The following is a 21807-nucleotide window of genomic DNA, read 5'->3' as shown; positions in this document are numbered from 1 at the left end:
TATTAAAACAAATATGTAACTTTGTAACTGGGTAATTCTGAACAGACTCAGTCAAACCGAGTCTGCTATTATTTTGCTTGGGTTCATCCTATGTTTCCAAATGATATTTTTACAGATTTAATTAGCATAATGAACTATTTATGGTGGCTTATGTTTGGATTAAAGTCAACAGAAATTATCTAAGGCTGTGTTCTATAGCAATTATATATATACTGGCTGTATCAACTGGCTATAGCTCGAAATCGACTACCAAGCTGTCCTTCTATTTCTATGTGACCGCATCACACAAATATTCTGGACTTGTAAAAATAGTCCTATATTTATTAAAATTCTGGACTTGTAAAAATAGTCCTATATCTATTTTTTAGAATCTTGGTATTGTGTGTGTGTGTGTGTGCGTGTGTGCGTGTGTGTGTGTGTGTGTGTGTGCAACTGAGGACTACAGTTCTAAACAACAAAAACAAGCAGCAACGGATTCTAGGATAATTATGAACTTTATATTTATATTCGAAATATTCGGAATCACTCCGCTCTAGAGTAAGAGTTAGAGTAAGGGTTACAGTTTAGGGTTAGGCTTTAGGGTTTAATGTTAGGGTAAGAGTTGAAATTGGCCCCACCCTGGGGCAAACTTAGTTTTACAAAGAGTTGTATAGGGAAAACCTTTAAAAAGTTGTCTTGATCCACAACGCACAGGGCTTAGATATTTGGCACGAAGCATTGTCTAGTGGACCTCTACCTACATTTTTCAAATCATGACCGGTCAAGGCACAATAAAATGTTGGTTCTCCAGGCGTATCGTTTGAAATATCACTCAATTAGCACTGGCTATCAGTTCTTTTCAGGGCTTTGTTTTAATAAAACGTTTAATAACTTTGAAAAATTGCCATGGCCAAATATATCTTACGAAGTTTATAAACCACATCCCCATAAAAATCGCGGTTTGATATACCGTCTCACAGAAAATCCTTAAAATTACTATTGTAATTTTAAAACCAAATCTGAACTACGGTTGAAAAATTTAGCAAAGTATTTACGTAATTTTTAATTATCGTAACCTTGTTGAAAAAGCTCAGTTATTATAATGAAAAATAGCTCTTAAATGCCTACATTAGTTCGTTTATATAATTTATTTTTCATGTGGTTTACAAAGACATTTATTTCAATATTCCCGAATTGTCACTGAATTTTGCACTGCGGTCGATTGTTTCCTGTTATATTATATGTCTGTGTTTGATAAAGCAATTTATATTTGTTTCTTTGAAGCTACTCTTCAACAGTTTGGATGAAATTTTTTAACATGTTCACTTCTACAAAGTATGGCGTAGAATGTATATATGGCATTGAAAATGGTAAAGTGGGTGAAAATAAGTGTTAGATATTGGTAAAAACAGGAAGAGGGTTGATTTTTCCCATTATTTCAAACAATATGTTTGGTTATCTATTAGGATATCTTGCAAAACTTATCACAGGGATTTTTGAGCGAGAAAAAGTCTCATAAATGTATGAAAGTGAAAAAATCTCCTAAATTTATGAACGAGTCACTTTAATAAATTCTGTAAAATTGAACAAGAAATAATATCAATTTATTTCACTGCAAAAATCTATTTTGTCATAACAATAAAAGCCTTTGTACTAATGCATAAGCGCGTCCCTGAGTCTGTCCCAGAAAACATCTGCACAATGCACAATCTCATCAGGCATCTCTGGATACGTTCGATTTCTGATGATGTCAATTATTTCGAGTGGTAATCCTTTCGTTGGGACGTGATCCTTCATCAAAACACAAAGTACATTTCTCCCTGTCTTTATAGGCCCAAGCCTAGCCATATGCATTTCAAATCGGCACCAGTGGCTCTGTAGAAATGCTTTCGAAAGAATAATTAAAGTCTTCCTAGATGTGATAATGGCATGCATTATGTTATCATTAACAAATTCTCCAGCTCGAAAATCTCGATCGTGTATCAGCATCTTCATATTTCGCTTTTCCTCAAGTTCTGCAAACACTGATTCCTTCACAAATGCACCGTCTTTTGCGGCATATGACACAAACACATCAAATTCGAACTCGGGGACTTCGACATCTGCCTCTGCAATTTGTGTATATCCATTTCGATTCCATCTGGTTTTAGCTGAATAGTACATGTACCTGAGGTTCCAACGATATCTGTAGATAACACGCAAATAATAACTGTCAGAAATACTAAGAACGAGCCCAATGACAAAATTATCAATAACTTATAATCAGCACATTCATTTTTTAATGTATCAGATATTAAAGCTACGTTTGATATATAGCCTCTACTTCCGTTTTTAAATTCACATGTGTAAGTTGGAAAATTAATGAATCGTACACGAGTTGTAGCGAACCAGTCAAGAAGTTCAATGTCATTGCATGTGCACTTATTTCCGGATAAGTCGATGGTAAGATTCTGTGTAACTGCCAGATCAGTGAAGAGGGGCCTCCGTGGCCGAGTGGTTAGAGTCGTTGACTTCAAACCATTTGCCCCTCATCGATGTGGGTTCGAAACCTCATTTGGGGCGTAGAATTCTTCACGTGAGGAAGCCATCCAGCTGGCTTACGGAAGGTCGGTGGTTCTACCCAGGTGCCCGCTCGTGATGAAATTGTGCACGGAGGGGCACCTGGGGTCTTCCTCCACCATTAAAGCTGGAAAGTCGCCATATGACCTAAAATTGTGTCGGTGCGACAATAAACCCAACAAAATAAATAAATAAATAAGATCAGTGAAGAATATCTTAACATCTTTGTTTATATTTTCGAGAAGATTATTTTGAAGCGATATCATGCTTAAGTTTCTCATGTGTGACATGTATAAATCCAAATCAGTTAGAAAATTATAGGAGAGATTCAGGGAACGTAGATTGCTCAAAACTCTGAATATATTGGTAGGTAGACAGGTCAACTTATTGTCTGAAAGAGACAAGTTTTTAAGTTTCTTCAGGTGTAGAAATATTTCTCCATTATCATCACTATTAAGTGGTACGGTTAAAACGTTTCTGTCTAGATAAAGAGACAACGTATTAGGCGTGAAACGAAAAGCCAATTTTGAAATATTTTCGCATGAATTCCAGGCTAAATTTAATTCTTCTAAATTTGTCAATCCGTAGAATGGACCTTGAATGTTCCATAATATATTTTTTGAAGGAATGCTTTTCTAAGATTATTTGGTTCGCAGAAACAAAGTTCATTTAATAATTGGCGACTTTTAAGGTCACTTAAGTCGGCAATCATGAATTCTTTTGACATTGGAACCTTCGTAGCCTTTACGCTGTTACAGTTACTACAGTATCCATTTCCAGCTATCTTAAGGGTGTTTCTCTTGTTGCTCTGTCTTCTGAAAAGGCATTGAGTACATGCGTTTTTGGTTCTAAAGGTTTGCTTTTTATATATTTATACACGAGCATTTTTGTGTTTTACATGCCATGCCTTTTTGTTTCCATTAGGTGTTAGAGATTCACCTGGAAGGGATTACTTTTATCTACACTGTCCCGTGTCTTTGGAACATGGTGGGGGTAAGAGTGAGGTTGGGTGCGCACCATAAACCGGTTTAAGCTCCCCAGTGGTGTTTTTGCCACTGACCGTTCCAAGGCGGTGCCCCACTGTGTTCCTTTGTTTGTTCGTTTTGTCCTAATGTGTTGGCTTTGTGTGTGTGCGCGTGTATGTGTATGTGTGTGTGTGTTTGTGGTGTACGCGTCTGCGTGCTGTGGGTTTCGTTTTGGGGAGGCTGCGTTTTTGTTACGTGGCATTCCCTGTTTGATATTTGTCTTTGTTTTTTATTATTTTTTGATCTGGTATCTAACCATAGTGACTCATTGTTTGTTATCTCTTTTTTGATGTTGTCTCTCTCTTCCGGTTGAATTCAGTTATAGCAGTTCGTGATTTGTCAGAGACGTATTTTTGTGATTCATAATAACTTTTAACCGTTCCGGCATGCAATCTTCCTGCTACTAATGGGAACTGTTTTGACAAATAGACGGATGAGTCCTGTTTAGATATAACTAAGATCCTCACTTTTCTGAATAACCCATGGGTTAGAGCTTTTAAGATGTACTTGCCGAAAACAAAGCTATTATTGCTTAGATATAATCCTTCAAATGTTCTGGGTACAAGATCAATGGCTGTTTCATTGACAAACGATAAACGATTTCCAGCTAAGTACACATATTTAATTTTCATTTCTTGCACATATTTCAGATGATCTACTTCTAGTCTAGTACAGTCTCCCACTTCAGAATGAATGTTATTCAGTTTAAGCTTACGTATATTTCTATTTCGAATACCATACGTTATATTCGGAAGGCTTTTAAACTCAAGCGCAGTATTTGATGTCAAATCCAAATTTTGCAGTTTTTTCATCTCTGAAAAGCTATTCTTTTCCACAAAAGATATATTGCAGTTTGAAAGTGCCAGAAAAGTTATATTTTCGATATTTTTGAAAGCATATTTTTTTATGTTAATAAGATTGCATCGTCCAGTATAACTATCACTGCTAGGCTTGCTTAGTGACTTTAACTGAGCGAAGCTTTCGTCAAATATTCTTGTAAACCATACGTCCATATCTAGCCGAGCCAATGTCGGAATTTCAGCAAACTGAAGCAACGGGTATATTTCATTGTTTTGAAATTTGTCCAAACTCTGTTGAATATTCAGATCTGTCAAGTTTGTCAATGGCTTAAAAACTCCAAGCGGAATGGTAGAATTGGTATATCTAATTTTGTTACCTTTCAGATATAAAGATTTCAGTTCACCCAGACCTCGAAAACTTTCAACACGAAGCCTTGTAATATTGTTATGTGACAAATGAAGAATCTTCAAATTACTCATGTTCTGAAAAATACCCGGTTCAATGTCGCTTGATGTGGTTTCCAAAAGTGTCACAGAACATGGTTAAATAACTCTTCATCACATATTTTCCTGCAAATTAATATTCGTCCTAACACAGTTATCAAATTGAAATATTGGTCAAAATGTTACAGTTTTTTTTACAAACTTGTTTGTTGCGTTTGGTTCACATGCAAAATAACTTGACTGTGAAAGATTCTTTCACAAATTAAGGTAGTTCTGTACGTTTGATAATCCGAAATTTATAGCATAACGTCATTTATCATGATAACATAGTTTATTTTACAACAGTGAAAAGTTATATTAAAAACTACTCTGTAGAAAAAGTTCCATTTACGAAAATGTGATAAAATTGAGATTTTCCCATAGACTCCCATTATAAAAACTTGAAGAAAGTAAGTGTATTCTGAAGTGTTAAAAAATTAAGATTTAACCAAATTCTACATTGTGGAAAAAGTACCCTAATTTATGGAATCTTATCTTAAATCATACAGTTCTAACTAATGGAAAATGCCTAATTATTTATATACGAATTTAGTTTTTTCATTTGGTTCACCTGCAAAATAACTAGTTCAGTTCTGATGGACATAGCTTAATGGAGGTATGTACCCGTACAATACCGGAGTGAATAGATCACGGTACGGGACTATAAAATAACTTTTGTTTCACCTGTTTAGTTGTAGAATCTTTGCTTATTAAGCATGATTCGTATTTACAAACACGTATCAAATACTTAATTTACGAAAGAATTTTCCCTGCGTATTCATTCACTGATTCTGGGGCTTACCTAACGCGCCTTCTAAAAACCATTGTTAGCCTAAAATGCAGACCTCAGATCACTTCAGAAGAAATTTTGCATTCGCTTCGCTCACAAACATGGTATCAGTTGTATCTGTAATAAGCTTAAGGTATTGGACCCGTAATAGAGTACCTCCTTTTTTTTGAAGAGTATTCAATTCCTACCATAAACCTACTTTGACTGCAATTTTCAGTAGGGGGGTGGGTGGGTGTGCGTAGGTTCAAGCCCCACTGGGACCAAATGTATTGAACAGAAGTGGACAATTTTCATTTTATAAGCGATTTCTTGCTGTTCAAAGTGAATTTACCTCTGAATCAGGAGGGGTAGAGTTAGACATCTTTAAAAATAATGAGTTACATGCGGTAAAAGTTCTCTATTTTGCCTTCATTCTTTAGATTACATATTGTAGAAGAAAGGCAGATAGGTTTTACTTCTGCCCCTAGGTTATTTTGGAATGAGGTGAGCAAAATTCAAAAAAGACCCACAGGATTCGACCTTAATTTTTCAATGTTGGAGTTAGAATTTTTCTCATTGAAACTGTTTACTTGCGGCACCCTAGAAAAACAAGGTATTTACAGTTTTATTTTGTGTTTTATAATTGTTAAACAATAGTTTCGTGTTTCTTTTATGATTATTAATCTGTAATGAATTCTGTGCAAACGTTTTAGATGGTGGCCATCACACTGAAATTTGTCTCTACTTGAGCTTTAGGAAATACCATAAATTATACAAAATTTACAAAAAAACGGCACGGTCAAAGTTGTTTAAAATTTGCAACACAATGCGAAACATGGTCAACTTTAAGAATATACAATTTGACAGCAAATGCCATTTTTTTAAACATTACTATTACGGGTCCAATACCTTAAGTCCAGAAGAGACCGGACGTCAGATCTGCTGTCTGATGATCGACACTTATGTAGGTAAATTCGTATCCATTATTTAAAGACTTACCACAACTTAGTAGCCTAATTGTTCCCCACATGAGCTTTGTTCTGATAATACAGTCATAATACAGCTATACATCTACATGTATATTATAAAATGATAGTTGGACAATTTAAGTCGCTTCCTGGATAATTGTGTTTACACAACACTATCCGCTTATTTTTTTATATTCCATCAATCTATTTTTCAGTATATTTTGTCGTGCTAAAACACAGCTAAATACAAATGTAATTATTTTTTTCAATATAGAAATAAAGTGCGGTCTGCTCTTCATTAGATACGCCGAGTACTACTCTACATACTTGCACATTAATTTCAATAAAATGTTTAGATAATGAACAACTTTTCTTGGCCGTCTGGAAGTCACTGTCTATTTAAAACATGGAAATATAATTCGAATTCTGTTATTCTGTAGTTGGTCTTTAAGCCAGCCAAATTGCCACAAACAGGTGGTTTAAGAAGACGTGTAACGTAAGTGGTAGCTTATTGTCACCTCAACTAATAATCACCATGCGCTATAATTTTTATTTAAACAAAGGCGGTTATGCCGTCTGAACCACGGTGTTCTCGGTACAAATGTTGAGAGATGACAGTAACTGTTAACTTTTACATGAAATTTAAATACGTGTGCGTAAGAAATAAAAAGTTATGAAATCGTATCTATATTTATTGTTATTGATGGTGAACTTCTATATATTCAAACAGTTTATGGAATCTTATTTTAAGTTTTCAATATTATTTTCATATTACCAATACAAAAAAAAAACTCCTAGCTCAGTAAAATTTAAAAACTGAGGCAAATTATAGCGTAGAAAAATATTTTTCATTGTTTAGAATTGTAATTCCTTGCATAAAATTTAATTGGCAAGGATAAAAATTCACATCAAAATGTACATGTATCTTTTTCCTCTGTTATATCATGATTATGTACATGACAGGTGGTTATCTATTTTCAGTATTGCGGACGGTAAAAATGAAGACAAAGATTAGATGAGCCAAGCCATGAGAAAACCTACATAGTGGGTTTGCGACTAGCATGGATCCAGACCAGACTGCGCATGTTGTTCGCTCAAGGTTTCTCTAATTGCAATAGACTTTGAAAGCGAACAGCATGGATCCTGACCAGACTGCGCAGATGCGCAGGCTGGTCTGGATCCATGCTGGTCGCAAAGCCACTATTTTGGTTTTCTCATGGCATGGCTCAGATAAAGAAGGATTAATCTTACACAACTTTAGGACTACTTTCCACAAAAATATTAAAGAATTGCATCAAATTACATCGTAATAAATCAAATTCTATGTATTCGAATATTGTGTCACATTTTCTCTAAATATGATTGTTAAATCAGCTATCTATAGGTTTTTGATATATGTGAAAATTATTTATAAAATAGTGACTTATAGGCCCATTTGGCCGGTTGTACTGTAAACAGTTATAATGGGTTGTTTTATTTATTATGTTTACAAATGTCACTGTAATAAAATAATTATATATCTATACAATGGAAGAAAAAATATGGTAACATTTTCTCTCTCAATTAGCATGTATCATTTACATGTTTTTGAAATAATAAAGTGAAATATATCCGACAATCTCATAGTGAAAAATATCAAATATATTTTTCAGTAGGTGAAGAATATCATAGGCACAAAATTAACAACTAAAAACATAAAATAAAAAAATATATTTGTCATTTTTACATACAATATGAAATATCTTTCACTCCGCTCGTGACAATTTTTCAGCAGGTGTTCACTCAGTAAAAGATATTTCGATCTTACAACAAAACAAGCAAATATCCTGTATATATTTATAATAGTAGGTACTTTATCGTGGATTTCAAATTAAGTGGAGAATGAAATATTTTACTGCTATGACATGCCCCTGATTATATACTAAATAAAACAGCTCACCCGCCATTTGTTATTTTGTCCATTTTTAAAAAACATTACTGAACGTTTGTTTTTGAAATTTAATGTACGCTCGATCAATGTGTTGTTCTTAAAGGCTTGAAAATTCCAACAAAATCAATTAGTGCCGTCACATATGTTTACTCGTTTTACGACTTCAACCCCGAGTTTAAAAAGTAACAAAAATGCACTGAAACGTCAGCGAAACACACGAGAGAAGTAAATGTCAATTAAAACAAAATAAGGCCGTTGTGGTGATCTATAGAAACAGAGCACGCAATATTTATGTGACATTTAACCTGTGTCCGGTAGAACAAAAGTCTCTGTATTGTTATAAGTTTACTCGTTTCATAACAGCAAAACTTCTATGTGTATTTTTCTGACATTTTAAAAATGGGTTGTAATAGTAAAATGAATAAGATATATTTTTGCGCGATTCCATATTTTTGAAAATTTAACAACATACTGAACTAACTTTATCTAATTTTGTATTTTTAAGTATTTTGCAAAGTAGCAAATGGTAATTGTTTTGTTCAGTTTATGTCCGCTGAGTAATGAGTATTTATGAAATTATATAAATCTACCTCTTCTTTGTAAGTTTACTTCATAAAAGTATATTGAATAGCTGTTTCTTAAAGTAGTTCTGCACGCTTCATACTCTGGAAGTCATGGTGTTAATACGTCATTTATCCTGATAATAAGTCTCTAGCAAAAGTCTTTGTCACAGGTCATTAAAATGCAAACAAATACTGTTAAGTTTACCAGTTTATGTTATGTTAAGTTACGTTTACTGTTCGACAAAAACAAAAGTGACAATTTTGATGCTTCATTGAAATATTCTGATAATAGACTGAGCGTAAATAACTGGGAATCGCCTATGTTTGACATATGTATATATTTGATAAGATTAATACCTAATTTTCTAAAAAATACCTTTACACACTTCAATAACTTCAGATGTTTTATAAATCTTTATCATGGTATTTGTACTTCCGTGTCCTACTTTTCAAAATATACATGGAATGAAACGGCAGATAGTTTAAAAATGAAATGTATCACAGTGATATTTTTGTTGGATATCTTTATTGCAGGTACCTTTAGACCAAATTTCACGAAAAAATCTTAAGTAATTACTTTTGTTACGTCTGTTATTTTAGTATCGTTCTATTGCTTAAGTTATTGTTATTCAATGTTGACATTTTTACCTGTAACAATATGTTTATACATTATAAATTATACTATAGTTATAAATAGAAAACGATAACGAAAACATTATCGGAAAAGTCGATTATGCCTTTATTGGTAATTCAGGGTTTACTTCATGGTAATTCAGGGTTTTCTAATACAACTACTTTGTCACGGATAATGGTTTCACTACCCGATTCACCTTTTCTCAATAATAACATTTAACATGTTATTGCTACAAATACCGTGCGAGAGTAGTAGTAGTAGTTGTCTGTAGTACTTATTTCAGTCAATAGACCTTCATCACGGACACGGACATGGGAATGTAAATGTAAACGTACTCTGTACTTCGTTGTATTGGGGGGGGGGGGGGGGGGGGGGGGGGGGGGAGGTGTTCTCAAACATGTTTTTGGCACAAAATAAAGAGAGAAAGAATAAACAAATGTATATAATTATAAATTAATGCGCATTAAAAAAATTGTATATAATTTAAGGTTTAACTAAGTAAAGTTGCATCTTTGTAAGCTGACAGCAAACGGTCAATGCGGTAGAAAACAAAAACAACATATGATTGTCCTGTTTATTATTTTGTGGGAAAGGGAAAAATGAAAAGTAACAGTGTAGAAGTGTAAATGTGTGTGGCGAGGGTGGGTGGGGGGGGGGGGGCGGGGTTTAAGGGGGGGGGGGGCTTGAACGAGGGGAGGAGAGAGGCTTAAAGGTCTGGATGTTTAGGAGATTATTATTAAATTTATTTATTGTCTTATGGTTTTGGTGGTCTAAGTGAAAGTGTCAGTGGATATAAAGAAAATGGAAACTTAGAAAGAAATTGAGCTATAAAACGACCTGTAAACACTGGCCCCACCTGAATTCGGTGGCAAATGAGGTGAGTGGAAGAAAGAGCTAATGATACTTCCGAGGTGGCGCTATGTTGTAAAGCAAGGCTACTTTTTGTAACAATCTTTAATCATATTGCAATTAAATCGGCAATTCAAAGTTATAGTCATTAATGAATGCAGCTTACATATATGTAGAGCGATGTGGATAGATTTACTGTCTTAGGTTAGCATTTTTGACATGAAATGTTTTGAAAGTAGCGAAATAGAGCCAGTTCAAAAAGAAATTTGAAATAGTTTGGGAAGCATAATTTACCAAAAAAAAAAAAAAAAAAAATAGATTAGGTAGTTTGCTAATTGTTTTGAATTGTCTATATACATTTTTGTGGAACGCGATGAAGCCAGTGCCGATTGTGTATGTGTTAGAGTTGGAGCCTAAGAGATAATTTACCCCTTCAAAAAATTAAGGATAACAACCCGTAATAGGCCTCGATTTCATCAAAAGCGTACATACGACTTGATAATCTAAGCTTTGAAAATATCAAACAACAGAAATAAGGTGAATATTGACAAGTTATATAGTGGCAGAAGTTCTCAAAAATTTCCTTTAGATTACCTCCCCTGATAATTTTGGTTTTTCATGAGTTATCTCCCCTGAAAACTAGAAAAAAGAAATTTTCTTCTTTTCCCTACGGGAAATTTTACATTTCTTTTTGATATTTGTATCAGAATCATTTAATGCAGCTTTCTACCGCAAAATTTTCTCGAGACTCAAGCTCATATTCTCATAATCAAAGAAATTATATATTTCCCATAGGCACCAATGTTAACTTCAATACCGATTAACTCCCCCAAAAATGATAAAATTCGAAAAATCTCTCGGTGAAACGTTTTTGATTTTGAATGTCTTTAAAGTGACCAAATATCATTTAAATATTACCATCCAGTTACAAGATATGAAATATGGCTATTACACTATGTCATCCTTAAAACTTAAGTTCTGCTTTCTGATTCTTAGGTGACTGTAGTTAAGCAGGTATTGAGAAACTTGACATAAATATCTATTCAATTCTATTCAACATTATTACAAAATATGAGGTTCGATATATATAGGGGCAGTTGATAGTGATGTGTAGAATGTTGCTAACCTTAGCAACATCGACACCGACGTTTGAGATAACTATACAACCCTCTTTATTCGCTTAAGGAGGTAGGTTACCTTCATATTTGTATGTGCGCATGTCCAACCGGAAGCTAACGTGACGATTTACGACGACGTTTACGACAAACTAAATGTGTTTGTATATTCATTCTTCTGAAAACAAGTCATGAACCTGTCTTCGATCTGATGCTTTATGGTTTAATAATGCAGAAATAATGAATAAATTGGCACAGAAACGCTTCAAAACAATGTTGCCTTAAAATGACGTCATTGACGTCATGACGTTACGTGTCAGTTACCGCGCAAAATTAATAGCTTTTATCTTGAAAGTACGTAATTCTGTGCATTTTCTTTATTTTAACTATTTTCAAATAACCATTATTTGCTTAAATATTTTTTATGAGTCTTTTGCTCTGAATAATAATCAATATTTTGCTTCTTTTATGTAGTTATATTGAAATGTTATGCGGAATGTAAGAAAATGGGTGATGATAAGTAATTTATTTGGAATATAGTTGGGTGAAAGGTTACTTGTTACGGCCATTTTCAAATAGAAAATCTAGCAGTTTGATTTGTAATACCTATTTTTAAGGTTCCGTTGATAATTTGTTACTTATGTACTAAAACTAAGATCTAAACTTGTTCAAATTTCAGTAGAAAATTGTGGTTTCTTGAATTGAATTGATGTTACCATGGAAACGAAGCCCGTGACCTATGTATCTAAATGTAAAATTTAAAAGCGTTGTCACTGGTCTATTTAAGAAACACAGCTTCGGCTTTTTATTTTCATTTCAACAATATCCATGAGAATAATAGCAGCATGCTGAACGATTTTTCCATGAAAAATTCCAGACGAGGGGTACTGCTGTAAGTATATTAAGCTGTGAAATTTGTTTGAATAAATGCAAATAACACGAAAATATAACTTACGTTAGAAATAATATGTTTTAAAGCTACATCAACTAGAAAGATAATCTTATTCAATACTTTTTATAAGAAATTACGACAAAAAGCAAGATATAAGCTATTTTAAACATCTCTGTTGCCATGGTTACTTTAAACTTTAAGAAAAATAGGGTACCATGTAAAGTGCTTGGTATTTTGCTAATAATATTACCCAAACATTCCATGTTGGTCATTATCAGAATGGCACTGAAGCCGTCGAAAACCCCTATTTTTATGCATAGTTGTTTAAAAATGAGAGAAAATGCGTTACCACGGAAACACTAGCCCCGCGACATATACATTTTAAGCTTATATTAGAAAGCTAACGTGCATATTAGTAAAATTATCAATTATGCAGACTTCTACGGATATCAATGAAATCAAAATACATTGAAAAGTGTTAAATATCCGTATTTTCCTTCTTCTTTCAATAGGAAATACCTTTGGAGGGTCATGTTCTTCAAACCTGGATAAAAAATGAACTTGAAGGGACAGAGACAAACGAAATTGAGATTGTAGCAGTTAAAACTTCATATTACACGAAATACAAAAGAATGCTACGGTTCAACTAATTTGAATTTACCCTTGTAACAAGGTAACCTACCTCCTTAAATTAATTGAACCAAATTACTATAAATAAGAATGAGATATTACGATAACACTTTGTTTGTAGGTACTATACCAGGTAAAGAAAAGTTGGATATATAGGGAACTGAAGCAAATTTCAACTTGTTTGTTACTGAAAATAGAGGAAGGTTTTTGCTGTTTTTTTTTTTTTGTTGGAATGAGGTATTGTCGCAAAACATGCTTATAAATACTCTAGCTTAAGATTGCATTTCAGGCAGGTTTGGTAAAGGTGGATGTATCTAAAATGATACATGTTGTTCTCCCAAACATACAAATGAAACACAACTCCAGCGATTCGTTTTAGTTTTTAGACTCAATTTAAAATGTTTTCACTTTATTATCAAGACACAGCTTATCTTTATAATTCTTGGCAGCGATATTCTCTGCTAGGAATAAATTTTGTCTACAAGGAGAACACAGACGAACACATAATATATCTACTTCATACATTCTTAAGGTAAGTCCTGATATACGTTAGCAATAACCAAGTTTGGTTACAATGTTTCTCAGTCAGAACTATATTCATTTGCCGGTAATTGTTCCTTTGTTTAGTTGTTTAGGGACAAAAATACTGACACAAAGTCAAATAGCCCACAGCTATGTCTATGCCAAGCATGGTCAAACTAGGTCACTCAAATAAGTAATTTTTCGTAGTAAATTATGTACGACGTCGCATTGTCTTGACGTCAAACCATTGTTGTTTACGTATGACGTCACATTTATTCATACCCAAGCGATTTCGCACGTGACGGTTTTCGGTGCGGTCAATATGTACTTAAGGCCCAGCCCATCAGTCAATATGATAATTTATCACAGATCATGTGACCGTGTTTAAACCAATCGCAATCAACAAAAAAAAATCAATTTAATAATAAAGACTTATATAGGGAAAAGGATTGGAAATCTTGTACAAAACCACATGGCATAAACAACATAGTACATCTTCATTGTCCGTGTCCGTTGTAAAGGTTTCATACGACATTTCTATTCAAGAGCAATGCAGTGAACTTAAGTATATTTCTTATTTCTATATTTCGTTTTCTGTAAAATTCAGAATTGTTTTGTTTTGATCTATGAAATAGTAATATACGGTTCTGATATAGATAAAAAAAGTCAAAATTGAACGCGCATAAAGGGCAAAAACAAGTATTTGAACTAACATTCTTAGCTAAGCAATTACTTAAGTTTTTTTCGTGAAATTGGGGCCTGGTTTTATCTTATTAAATTGTAATGTTTTAGTGGATGAGTTATACGTATAGATGGTACCTGAAAAATTTACACTCGACATTACATGTTTCTTTCAGTGTGAAAGGATAGCTAAGTGCACCAATTTACTAAGTATATTGATATGTTTTCATCATCTCCTTGTAAAATAAAAATATTTAAAGAGTGTTCATTTTGAAATATCTGAAGTAAAGCATTGACAGTTTTTAGCTCACCTGGCCCCGTGTTCACAAAACATTTTCAGTCTCAGCTGAGTTTGATAATGAAACTTAATTTCTCATTTATATCAAAATAGCATGTTTAACACAAAATTTTAAGTTAATAAGCATTTTAAAGTGATTATTCGGTACTGATGGTCAGTCTCATTTGGAATTTAAGCTTGAAGTTTTAGTAAAACTGATATTAAAATTTCAAACTCAAACTCAGCTGAGATCGAAAAATGTTTTGTGAACACGTGGCCAGAGCACAAAGTGCTCGGAAATAAGCTATTGTGATCGCTCACCATGCGGCGTCAGTCCGTACGGCCGTCCGTATGTCGTCCGTCCGTCCACACTTTCTTTTAAACAACATCTCCTCCTAAACCACCAGGTTATTATTGTTGAAACTTCAAAGAATTGAATAACATACAGAACTCTGGTTGCCATGGCAACCGAAAGGAAAATTTTAAATATCTTCTTTTCCAAAACCAGAGGTCCTATGGCTTTGATATCTGGTGTGTAGCATCATCTAGTGAACCTCTACCAAGATTCTTCAAATTATCTCCCTATGATCAAATATTGCCCCGCCTTGGGGTGCACATGGTTTATATTATACAATTATTGCCTTTTAGTGAGGTCGATCCACATATCGACCGAACCTAAAAGGCAACGATTGTTTAATTATTAAATCCAGCCTAATTATAAGTAAAAAAATAAATACAAATATATGCAGCCTTTGGTAATTTTTTGTAGTAAATTGTGTACGACGTCGCATTGTCTTGACGTCAAACCATTGTTGTTTACGTATGACGTCACATTTATTCGTACTCAAGCGATTTCGCACGTGACGGTTTTCGGTGCGGTCAATATGTACTTAAGGCCCAGCCCACAAGTCAATTTGATAATTTATCACAGATCATGTGACCGTGTTTAAACCAATCGCAATCAACAAAAAATCAATTTAATGATAAAGACTTATATAGGAAAAATGATTGGAAATCTTGTACAAAACCACATGACCTAGGGCTTTAATATTTGGTAGCTAGCATTGTGTAATAGTCCTTTACTAATATTGATAAAACTATCCCCCTGTAGTTTTAGTACGTGACATGCTGTATTGGTTCTCTACCAAGATTGTTCAAATCGTGACCCTAGTTCAATAAATGCCACACCCGGGAGGTCCATTGTTTTACATTGACTTTTATAGGAAAAATCTTTACAAATCTTCTTGTCCAGAACCATAAGCCCCGGATCTTAGATATTTGGTATTTAGTATTGTCTAGTGGTCAACTATCAAGTTTGTTCAAATCATGACCCTGTGGTCAAAACTGACTGCTCCCCGGGGTCAACAGTTTTTACATTGGCTTATATAGGAAAACTTCTTTTCTGAAATCATAAGGCCCAGAGCTTAGATATTTGGTATGTGGCATGCTGTAGTAGTCCTCTTGCAAGATTGTTCAAATCATGACACTGGAGTCAATATAGGCCATGCCCCTTGTTTTAAATAGACTTATTTGTTTTTAAAGCAATGCTAAAAGCAATTTGACCACAAGTATAAAATTTGATACATATTTCAATACTTATCTTGAATATTCTTAATCGTGACCTACTGACCTACGTTTTCGTTTTTGAATTTACAGCAAAGAAATTTGGCCCATGTACAATGTTTGATAGAGATTTCAATACTCATCTTGAATAGTCTTAATATTGACCTACTGACTTACTTTCTAGTATTTTAAGGTACAGCTTAGAAATTTGGACCACGAGTATAACTTTCGATACAGATTTCAAAACTCATCCTTAATATTCTTAACCCTGACCTTCTGACCTACTGTCTTGTTTTTGAAGCTACAACAAAGAGGTGTGTACAGCTTGTATAATTTTTAACAGATTTCAGTAGTTATGTAAAATAATCTTTACCATGACCAGGTCTCCTAGACTTTTTTTTAAAGATTTAGCAAAGGAATTTGTTCAAGAATGCAGCTTAACTCATGTGAGGGATATAGGGCCATCATGACCCTCTTGTTTATTGATAGTTATAGTCTTTTCAAAAGAAAACACAGGAAAGAGCCTAAAACTTATAAAATAATCTCCTGATCTTTTTTTACAATGTGAGCAAACCCGTACCAATATTAAACCCGAAAGAACTTTTTAAAGTTTCTATAATGTTAACAAACCCTTACAACATTTTACCATCAATATTTGTCTACCTAAGAATGTACTCAATGCAGGTGACAATAGTTGTAATGGATTGGCTTAATAGTGCTAAATGAGAGGTTCCCGCAGAAACAATAAGCCATCTTACAATTTGTGTAAGAATGGACCCGTAATAAAAATCGGCAGATTGTATATTCTCCATATGCCATTTCGGCATACCTTTCAGTTTTTACGGAAAGCATTGAGTGTATTGAGCTAAGATTAAGTCAGAAAACTGAGGTTACTGTAAAGTGTCATAACAGAACCCATGTCTTAATATGTTAAAACTGAATATTATGTTCTTTTTAAATACATTTTGCTGAGGACGACGAAACCGTAAAAAACTAAATAAATTACAAGCAAACTATTAAACAATGGATATAGGCAATTAAATTTAGATTTACGAAACCTGGCGTAACGGGGCTAATCAGTCACTCCCAGAAACATACGTCGTAGTAACAATTATTACATACTCATTTAAAAACTCCGTTAAGTTTCAGTGGGACCTGAAACGTCAATATTTTTCCATATTGACGTTCAAAATTCATATCGGGTGTGTGACGTCATTTGTGACGTCAGTTTCATATATGACCTCGCATTTAAAAGTTCTTTAACGGCGATATTTTCAATTTCACCCAGGCTTAATAACATATTTATATCATTTATATAATAATTTTATGTGTAGATGCGTATGTAATAAAAATATTATTATTAAATTTCAATTTCAGCAAACAATGAACTCAAGTATTTTTAAGTATAAATTGCATTCTACTAATAAAGAGGAGTAGACTGACTGGTGACATATCCGTTTAGACAATGTTTGAATTTAATTTATAAAAGTTATTTCATTAAAATATCTTGTGTTTGGAACATTCTACAATTATTTGAAGTTAATGAAAAACACGGACATTTTCCGTACGGAAAAGTACGGAAATACAGCTTTTATCTTTAATTACGTACAGACGGACGAACAGATGTTGTCTTTTTTGTCACAAACATTCAGATTTTGTCATTTTCTTTCAAAACAAGTTTTTATTTGCAGTTATTTACCCAAAATAAATATTTTATAAGCACTTTTTACTTATTTTACTGCTAATAGATAGATAGATAGATAGATAGATAACTTTATTACTTTCATACAGGCTACAAAACCCATGATGACATAGCCTACAATTTACATAATACAAGATATAATATTTTAAGCCAAAAATGACAAAGTTCAGCAAATGTTCCCGACGGCGTGTCCGTCGGGGAAGAACATTGCTTTTAATATTCGATTAGGCAATACTACTTATTAAAAGAAATTTCACTTTGATACCTTACTTTTAACGCTTTTAATAATAAAATGAAATTGATGAATTGTTCGAAAAAATGCGACCAAGATTAGCCGGTATTTATTCAAGTGAACACCGGTCGATGCACGACAATGCGATACGACATCGCGACAATGTCGTTTGAGAATGTCGTTTGTCGTATCGCATTGTCGCGCGTCGCTTAAATGCAGGACACGACGCGCAACAATGCGATACGACATCGTGACAATGCGATACGACGCGCGACAATGCGATACGACGGACGACAATGCGACGCGACATCGCGACATATCGTGCCAAAATTGCCAACTTGACGCACGACATTGCGAAGCGACATCGCGATATTTTAACGAATGTCATATCGCATTGTCGCGCATCGTATCGCATTGTCGTGTGTCGTATCGCATTGTCGCAATGTCGTATCGCAATGTCGTGCGTCGCCTTTGAGGGGCGACGAACGACATTTCACATGGCACTAACAGGATGCTGTAGTATCTAAATACTAGTTTGTCTATTAGGGTACAGCCGAAGAATATTTCAGTGAAACACATAACACGTGGTATAAATATTTACACTAAAGTATGCCACGATAATATGTCGCGGATCTAGGTCATAAATATAGGTTACCCAATAAAGTTTAAGTGACGCTATTCGTTGTCGCAATGAAGGTATGAGCAAAACAACCAATCGAATCTTGCAGTATTGTTTATATGTCAAAAAGTAAAGGATAGTTTAAGATCTCTACAAGAAGTCACCTGTTGTCACAACGAAGGTGTGAGCAGAATAACCAATCAAATTGCCGTAGTATCTTAATAGGTCAGAAAGTAAAGTATAGTTTGAATTTGATAAGTTTTGTTTTTCGCTTTGTGCCTAGTTTTCTCTGTACAGTATTTTGTAGTATAAGATGTATTGTTTACGTCACAAGTTTAGTGGCGTTTCCGACAGTCATCTGTTTTATTTTTTCATTTAATTTTTTACGTTAGAAATTTAAGCTGCCTATTCCTTTATTGCTTTGTTAAATTTTACATAGTAGTGGGTATTGGATACTGTCCCTTTTCAAATTACCTGACAGGTAATCATGTAAAGATTTTTTTCGCAAAATTGCCATGGTTTGGGCAATACTAAGAAAAGAAGAGATCTATTTCATTTTGTTAGAAAGAAACAGTATAATATTATTTGTTTGCAAGATATACATATAACAAAACAGATGTGTAATTATGTAAAGGCTGAATGGGGGAACGATATATATTTTAGTCCATACACCAGTAATAGTAGGGGCGTAATGATACTTTTACAGAATAATTTCGAACAGAAAGTGGAAAACGTTTTTAAAGACGAACATGGAAATTACCTTATTTTAGATATAAATATTTATAATCACAGGATGACCTTGATAAACTTATACGGTCCAAACGAAGATAGACCAGAATTTTATGAAAATATTAAACAGAAAATGTATAAATGGAAATGATCACATCATAATATGCGGAGACTGGAACCTGGTTATTAATCCTACTTTAGATTATGAAAATTATAACTCAGTTTATAATCAAAGAGCTAGAAAAGGTATCACTAATCTTATTGAAAATGGTGGTTTTGTAGATGTTTGGCGAATTAAAAATGAAAATATAAGGCAATACACATGGAGAAGACTGAATCAAATTAAGAAACAATCAAGACTCGACTTCTTTTTAATAAGTGACAGTGTTATTAATTTTCAATAGATTCAAACATTACTCCTGGTTATAGGTCGGATCATAATGGTACAACTTTAACACTGACATTAAATGATAACCTACGGGTAAAAGGTTACTGTAAGTTTAACAATTTCCTTTTAAAAGATGAAAAATATATTGTAATAGTAAAAACTACGTCAGCAAATCTTATTGCAAAACATAAAACTGAAAGAAATTTATTTACTGGGGATAATACAAGCGATAATTCTTTTAAAAAATAAACACGTTCAATTAAACATCAATGATCAACTATTTTTAGAAACCTTTTTAGTTATACTTAGAGGTGAAACCATAAAATATTGCTCTGAAAAAAAAAAAAAAAAAGAAGAAGAAGAAGAAGAAGAAGAGAGAGAGAGAGACCTAGAAAAATATATCGATAATTTAAAAAAAATATGTCAATGAAAATTTTATGACTGTAAATGAAAATACAATTAATGAACTGCAGGAGAAAAAGTCTGAATTAGAAACTTTAAGACAAAAAATTAAAGATGGTGTAATGGTAAGGTCAAGATGTAGATAATATAGAAAATATAGGAGAAAAGCTATCAAGCTACTTTTTCAATCTTAAAACAGGAACTTTGCAAACAAAACAATAAATAAACTTATTGATGAAAACAATGTGCACTATACTAATACGAAAGAAATTCTAAACTATAAAAAAAGGTTACTATGAAAAGTTGTTTAAAAATTGTTTAAAGGTAAATGAAACACCACTTGTAAATATCATTTGAAATAATCCAAGGGAACTAAGTCCGTCAGATTCTTTAAAATTAGAAGGTGAAATAGGTATAAAAGAATTGAGCAAATCCCTTAACGATATGAAAAATGACAAAAGCCCCGAGTTAGATGGATATACTGTTGATTTTTTAAAGTTTTTCTGGAAAGACATAGCATATTTTGTTTTGAGATCATTAAATTACGGTTATAAAATAAACAACTTATTAGTAACATGAAAACAAATGGTCATAACTTGTCTTCCAAAACCAAACAAAGATAGATGTTTGATGAAAAACTGGCGACCAATTTCGCTTTTGAATGTGGTTTATAAATTAGCATCAGCAGTGATAGCAAATCGATTAAAATGTGTTTTGGATAAACTTATTCATCAAGATCAAAAAGGTTTCGAAGCCAGTAGATTTATTGGGGAAAACATCAGACTTATTTATGACATCATGTTTGAAACTAACTCTCAAAATATACCTGGCTTGCTGCTCTCCATAGACTTTCGGTAAGCATTTCACTCAATCTCATGGGTATTTATACATAAAACTTTCGACTTTTTCAATTTCGGGAACTCATTTAAGAAGCGGATACGCTTATTTCAAAATGGGAGTGAAACATGCATTTTACAAAACGGTCACCTGTCTGATTTCTTCTTCCTTGAAAGGGGTTGTAGACAAGGAGACTCAATTTCTCCTTACTTATTTTATATTCTGAGGTATTAGGGCTAATGATCAGACGAAATAATAGTATTGTAGGTATTAATTTGCAGTATAAACAATATAAAATAAGTCAATATGCTGATGACACCCAGATCTTTTTAAGCGGGTCCGAAGAATCATTAAGGCACTGTTTGATAACACTTGATAACTTTTATACAATGTCAGGTTTAAAAATAAACATTGATAAAACAAGAACCTACTGGATAGGTTCATTAAGAAACTCTGCACTGATCAACCATTAGGTTGGAGTCAAGAACCAATTAAAATACTTGGTGTCCGTTTCTCTGCAAATGTTAATGATATTTGGAATTTGAATGCACCTGAAATTTTGCTGAAATGTATGGACATTCTCAATGTATGGTCAAAAAGAAAACTTACCCTTTTTGGAAGAGTAAGTATTCTAAAATCCCTCGTTTTAACTGAAGAAG

The 21807-nt window shown here is 33.4% G+C and overlaps 1 protein-coding gene across 1 annotated transcript; it reads right to left on the bottom strand.

Annotated features, from left to right (window-relative positions):
* Window positions 1-1632: 1632 nt before the first annotated feature.
* LOC128554310 (toll-like receptor 4) lies at window positions 1633-21188 on the bottom strand. Its single transcript, XM_053535570.1, has 4 exons — window positions 21138-21188; window positions 4741-4846; window positions 2719-3019; window positions 1633-2164 (listed from the first exon to the last, which is right to left on the bottom strand). Exons 1-4 carry the CDS (start codon window positions 21186-21188, stop codon window positions 1633-1635), a joined length of 990 nt encoding a protein of 329 aa, XP_053391545.1.
* Window positions 21189-21807: the final 619 nt, after the last annotated feature.

This window comes from Mercenaria mercenaria, unplaced genomic scaffold (assembly GCF_021730395.1).
Source record: "Mercenaria mercenaria strain notata unplaced genomic scaffold, MADL_Memer_1 contig_4927, whole genome shotgun sequence".
NCBI lineage: Eukaryota > Metazoa > Mollusca > Bivalvia > Venerida > Veneridae > Mercenaria > Mercenaria mercenaria.
Note: the sequence above shows the minus strand (reverse complement) of the source record. Positions and strands in the feature narration are given on the sequence as shown.